This window comes from Grampus griseus (assembly GCF_964374135.1).
Source record: "Grampus griseus genome assembly, chromosome: 8".
Classification (NCBI taxonomy): Eukaryota; Metazoa; Chordata; class Mammalia; order Artiodactyla; family Delphinidae; genus Grampus; species Grampus griseus.
This window is the reverse complement of record NC_139002.1, coordinates 44966270-44972269: the sequence shown is the minus strand read 5'-3', so window position 1 is coordinate 44972269 and position 6000 is coordinate 44966270. Positions and strand designations below refer to the sequence as shown.

The following is a 6000-nucleotide window of genomic DNA, read 5'->3' as shown; positions in this document are numbered from 1 at the left end:
AGCAAGATATCACCATGCATAGTTTAGTTGTTTCTCTGTATGTTGATTAGCTTGGCACCTTTCCTGACCAGAATATATGAGGATATATTCCTCTGCTTAACCAAAAATGTGTATATGTACTGCTTGCTTTCCTGACCTAAATGCCAATGTGAACTGCAGACATAGATGCTTTGAATTCATCTCCGTTTTAATAGTACCACTCCTTTAAGTGCATATTTTGCATCTTTTTGGAAATTAAATTTTAGAAATGGGTCTTGAGAACTATGGACACACAGTCAACAAAAAAGTTTAGAATACTAAGAAACTTAAAGCACTTGCAGAAATAAGGAAACAGCATCTTTTAATGTTTTATTTTCACTTGTGAAAATATATATAATATGTATGACACGCACAGAAGAGTCCCACAGCTTGAGTGGGACTAAAAGAGAAAGCTAAAAGAAAGGCACATACCAGGGGCAGTCTTTTCATAAAGTTTTCAGTTAAACCAACATTCAGGGCATGGCAAGGGACAGTAAAAGCAACAAAAGCACAGGAAGCCTGTGTACATGGCTCTGAAGAGCTAAATCAGAGACAACTTTAGGTCTGTTGAGAATTGAGGTCATCTCTGGAGAAAATACTGTTTCTACTTAGTAGGCCTGTCAGACCAGCAGAGGATGTACTGAAATCTGAACAAAGACACCAGGGGCAAAGTGAAAACCGATGCTTAACTTGACAGCTAGCCTGTTCCTCTCCCCCTTCTCTTTCAGACCTGAGGCCTTGGCTGACTCAAAGAAGCAAATCACCGGGCCGACTCTGGCCCTGCACAATTATGGTCAGCTACAAGACAGAATTTTGTAACAGACTAAATATTTTAAAAGCTTGTAAACACTGTGCTGATGCTGAGAAAAACATAAAAAGAACATTTGCTATTTCTCTTAGAGGAAAGATACAGGCACAGATCTTTGGCTTTGCCCCAGATGTATCCCTATCCTGATATTTGCCCAAAACGGTAGGAACTGAGACACAATTCATGAGATGATTGGATCACTTCCATCATACGCCAGCATAGGAGCCTACTAGGATTTAGCACAGCTGGAGCAGCTGACAACCCTGGGAGATGTGAGATGGGGCTTCACGATGTCAGGCTGAATGGATTCCATCAGGTCACACTCGTTCGCAAGTATATGTTTCACCAGGCATCTGGAAGCTTCATCAATGTTGATATTTTCCTAAGGGGAGAAAACAGCTCTTATTATTCAATATTCTACAACGATGCTATGGCAGAGATTTATATGAGACAAAAGGGCAGTATTTAAATATCTCTTCCTACACCCTATCCATGCATCCTCTTTCTATTCCCTTCACTCTCATTTATTACCTCTAAGAACTTTACTCTTTAGTCCTTCACAAAAGTGAAGTATGTATTTGTTTTGTCACTTAGGAGGAATAGTGTTTGGTGGGCTCACTTAGTAGACTGAATTTAAGTTAGAGGGCAATTTTCTTATTTTGACATACTCTTACATTATAGAATAATATTGTAGAAGACACAGTAAGTCTTCAATGTAAATTAGGTTCATAATTGCACTCTGCCACATACTACTTTTGTGAACTTGATATGAAACAGGAATAATAAGACACCTCTTGCAGCAGTCATTAGTGGTTTCACAAGTACTTCTGGCTTTCTGCCTTCCAGTCAAATGGTAGGAGTGCCCTGCTCTGACCTCTTTGAAGTTAGGCATGGACACGTGACTCTCATGGGACAATGAAATGGGAGGATAAATGATGTGTCTCATTTTCACTTTCGTGTAGAAGCAATAAGAGACAATGCTCAATTCACCATGTTCTTTTCTCCCTGCTTCTGCAAACATGGAAAGCACAGAGATGGAAATTCTCTTGGTCTAAGTCTATGAATGAGGTTCAAAAAGAACCAAGTATCCTATGATGATTCATGTAGGATGAATGAGAATTATGACTTTAAGCCACTGAGATTTGGGGTTGTTTATTACTGTGACATTACTTAGACAATCCAGGTGGACATAACTCTTCAAAGAAAAATATGAAATCAGAAATATGAATCTAGTTTCAAGAATGAACTAAGCTTCAACTTGGAGAAAATATGGAGCAAACCTTTGAATCTAAACTATATTGTTTCATTCTTGGGAATCCATTCCATGGCAATAAAAGCATTTGTGCCTCGGGAAAGATGTACAAGAATGTTTATTGTAGAAATTTTCATAACCAATAAAGAAAGAAAACAGAAAAACTGGAAAAGCTGAGGACGCTCATGAACAGGAATGGAATACACACAACGTGGAATATTATGCAATCGCAGAACATGGATGAACCTTGAAAACATCATGCTAAGTGAAAGAAGCCAGTCACGAAGGACCACATATTGTACGATTCATTTACATGAAATGTCCAAAATAGGCAAATCGAAGGAGACAGAAAACAGATTGTTGGTGGTTGGCTAGGGCCGGGTGGGGAGAGGGGTTGTAGGGAATTGGAGTGATTGCTAGTGGATGCAGGGTGGGTGGCGTTTCCTTTTGGAGTCATGAAAATGTTCTAAAATTGGTTGTGGTGATGCCTGCACAACTCTGGATATACTAAAAACCATTGGATTGTACACCTTAAAGGGGTGAATTGTACGGCATATGAATTACATCTCAATAGAGTTATAGGAAAAGAATGAGATTACTGGGTCAAATATATATATATAGTTTCTTCAGTAACTATAGATTAAGTTGCCTTTTCTCTGTTAGTCAGAAAACTGAGAAATACAGAATATTTACTACTAATATACTAAACAAAAAACCTTGATCTCTTGTAAAGTCAGATTGACTGTCTTTATCACAATTTGTAGAACTTCTCTGATGTGTCTCCTTATATTCAATGGAAAGAGAGAACGACATTTTTGTCAAATTGTTTTGCCCCAAGGCCTTGTTGCCCAATCTGAAGCATAACTACTTATACCTACTTTTTGTATGTGTGTCAGCGTTGCTGATATATTTTGAGATCATTGCGTGAAATCATATTACATGGAAGATGTATTGCGTGAAATCATATTACATGGAAGACGTAAGAGGTAGTGATGTTTTCCAAAGGTATCTACGGCTAATGCAATTAGGTGTAAATATTCATTAGCACATTTCCGATCATTCAAGCCCAACCCTGAGCTCACTTGCTATGAAAGCTTAAGGTAACTTTTCAAGTTCCAGAAATAACAAACCTCTCCCATTTACAGAGCCTTAATAAAAATTCCTCTGAGGGTTTCTAAATCTAAAACAAGGTGAAGCTCTGGTTGCTTTTTTGTTTGTTTGTGATGTTGCTGTTACTCGTTTTTATACCAGACCAGAATTCACGTCTCTGAGCTTCCCTTTCCTCATCTGTATGACGTTCTCGATGAGAATACTTATCTAATAAAAAATTGCTTTTCTTTATGGGATGCAGGGGTTCTTGGTGCTTTCACAGTGCTGGGCACTTCATATACATAATCCTATTTAAACCCATTTAAAGCCCTATAAGACAAGGATTCGTTTTTTGTTCTTATTTATTCCGTTGTTATTGTTGGGGTAGAGGTGAGAGTGACCTTTCTCCCTTCAGCTGAAGTATCTGCCTTACGCCATGGAAACCAGTCCATAGAGAGTAGCCATACTTCTGCCCTCTTCCCATCGCCCATGCTCACCATGCCTTCTGTCACTCTTCTTCCTAGTATCAGGCCCAGGGATCACGTTGAAACTACCTGCTCCCAGGAAGTAATCTGACGTAGGCAGAGTCTGGATCTTTGGGACAGACCCAGGTCAATGCTTTGCTCTTGGGTCCAGCCACTTGTTTACGTGATCAGTTAGAAGCCTGGCCCATGGTCTTCCACTGCCTCTTATTCAAGGAAAGTGGGGAAGTGTAGCCTCACTTAGCCTCCCAGGCCTTGGCCTCTAGGGCCAGCACATCTCACTAAAGAAGCTCTAAATTTGGGTGGTCTGAAGGTGCTTTCCTAGCGTTTAATAAACATATACTTTGATTCTCTTTTGCCTATTGCTTGTGTGTTGGGAAACGAGCCCCAAATACCAAACACAGGATATCATCATATCTGTTTACAGGTAAGAAAACTTAAGTTTAGAGAGATTAAGAGACCTCCCCAAAAAAAGCATGCAGCAGATGGGTTTGAGGGCCAAAACTCACACCCAGGTGTTTCTGACATCAAAGCCTGGCTCTTACCAAGCTATATTCCTTTTCAAGACTTTTGAAAATCAAGTGCAATAACAAATAAAAGTTCTTACTACAGGGTTAGGCCCAGTGGATGCAAAATAAATCTTAGTCCCCTTCTCTTTCATAAAGCAAGTTTTAAGCATCAAAAAGGGCCTTCCTTCACATACAAGTTAGATTTGACAGTAGTATATTTAATATCTCCACTCAAATATTAACATCATAGTTAAATAGGGTTTTCTTTCATTAATGTACAAATTGGCAAAATCTACTAACGAAGAGGGTGAAGTGTGGACAAATGAATGAACGTCCATCATCATTATGAGAAGGACAACTGAAACCTAAGCCCAATGAGTGGCAGCCTAGCAGGATCATTTTAGTAAAAGATAAGATGATGCTGGTGAAATTGTGACCTTTAACCCACTGAGTAAAGGCTGGCTGGTGTTAGGACTAAGGCAGGAGATGATGCAGGATGGTGTTCTGGACCAAGGAAACCATCAGAACCAAGGAGCGGCTCTACCTGCTTTTAGATTTTCTATAGGAACAGGGTAGCAGTCCATGATGACTGAGTCACAGTCATTCAATTAATATTATTTAGAGCCCCACTAAGTATGAGGCATACAAAGATAAAGAGGTTAAAATAAGCTCTGTCCTTGACTGAGCTTATACTAGCAAGGTAAACAGCAGAGGTATATGGTTGGAAAGGGCATCTGGAGCTGGGTTACTGTAGAGCCTTGAATGCTAAGTTGGCCAGATAGAGTCACTGAGGTTTTTTTGCAACTGAAGTGTCAATAAACACAATCCGATACTAGACAAAACTATATGGACCCTTAGCACTCTTTTTAATTACTTAATCTTTCAGTGAGCACTTAGGAAATACCTATCATGTGTACCGTGGTGCTGGTTGCCATGGCATGCCTATTTCAGATTGGAACCTTCGAGAGGAAGCCAGGAAGAGGAGCAAGTACTTATATTGATCACATGCTTTCTACAAAAGGGTACAATGTATAGTGTCTAGAGGACAGGTCTGAAGCCAAACTCTAATCTCAGCTCCCACTTTCTGCTTGTGTGACCTTGGGAAAACTGTTTCAACCACTCCACTCCACACCTTAGTTTCCTCCTCTGTAAAAAGGGAATCAAGAGATCTGCTTTACAGGCAATTTAAAGTTAATACATGTTAATACTTAGAACATGTGAGACACTTAGAACAGTGAAGGGGATAGGGCCTACATTCAATAAATGTTATCTACATATTCTCCTCACTTAATTATCAGGAGAACATGATAATGTGTGTATTCTATTCCTTCACTTTGCAGCTGAAGAAACTGAGATTGAGTAGGCATAAGTGGCTGGTCCCAAGACACACACTGGTAAGTGGTAGGGCCAGGTGTGAGTCCAGGGAGAACAGTAAACACTAATATTTGCTGTGATCTTTACTATATACTCACTACAAAAAGGCAAGATGTATAGTGTTTACAGCACATGCTTGGAGCCCCTTATCTCAAGTCCCCCTAAATATTTCCCCCAAATAAATAAAGGAACACAGTATGGGCAGGGTGTGTGTTTCCAGCATTAAAAGGGTAAGAAAGGGCTTCCCTGGTGGCGCAGTGGTTGAGAGTCCGCCTGCCGATGCAGGGGACACGGGGTCGTGACCCCGGTCCGGGAAGATCCCACATGCCGCGGAGCGGCTGGGCCCGTGAGCCATGGCCGCTGAGCCTGCGCATCCGGAGCCTGCGCGTCCGGAGCCTGTGCTCCGCAACGGGAGAGGCCACAACAGTGAGAGGCCCGCGTACCGCAAAAAAAAAAAAAAAAAAAAAA

The 6000-nt window shown here is 40.6% G+C and overlaps 1 protein-coding gene across 1 annotated transcript in view; it reads right to left on the bottom strand.

Moving 5' to 3' along the window:
* Window positions 1-447: 447 nt before the first annotated feature.
* The window catches only part of RAB38 (RAB38, member RAS oncogene family), a gene marked incomplete at its 5' end in the record, with an annotated part of 69991 nt that continues 64438 nt past the window's right edge, over window positions 448-6000 (bottom strand). Inside the window, one exon of the mRNA XM_082661182.1 lies at window positions 448-1208. Coding sequence (XP_082517308.1) covers window positions 1056-1208 — 153 coding nt within the window. The 3' untranslated portion in view covers window positions 448-1055. The remainder of the gene's footprint in view (window positions 1209-6000) is intronic.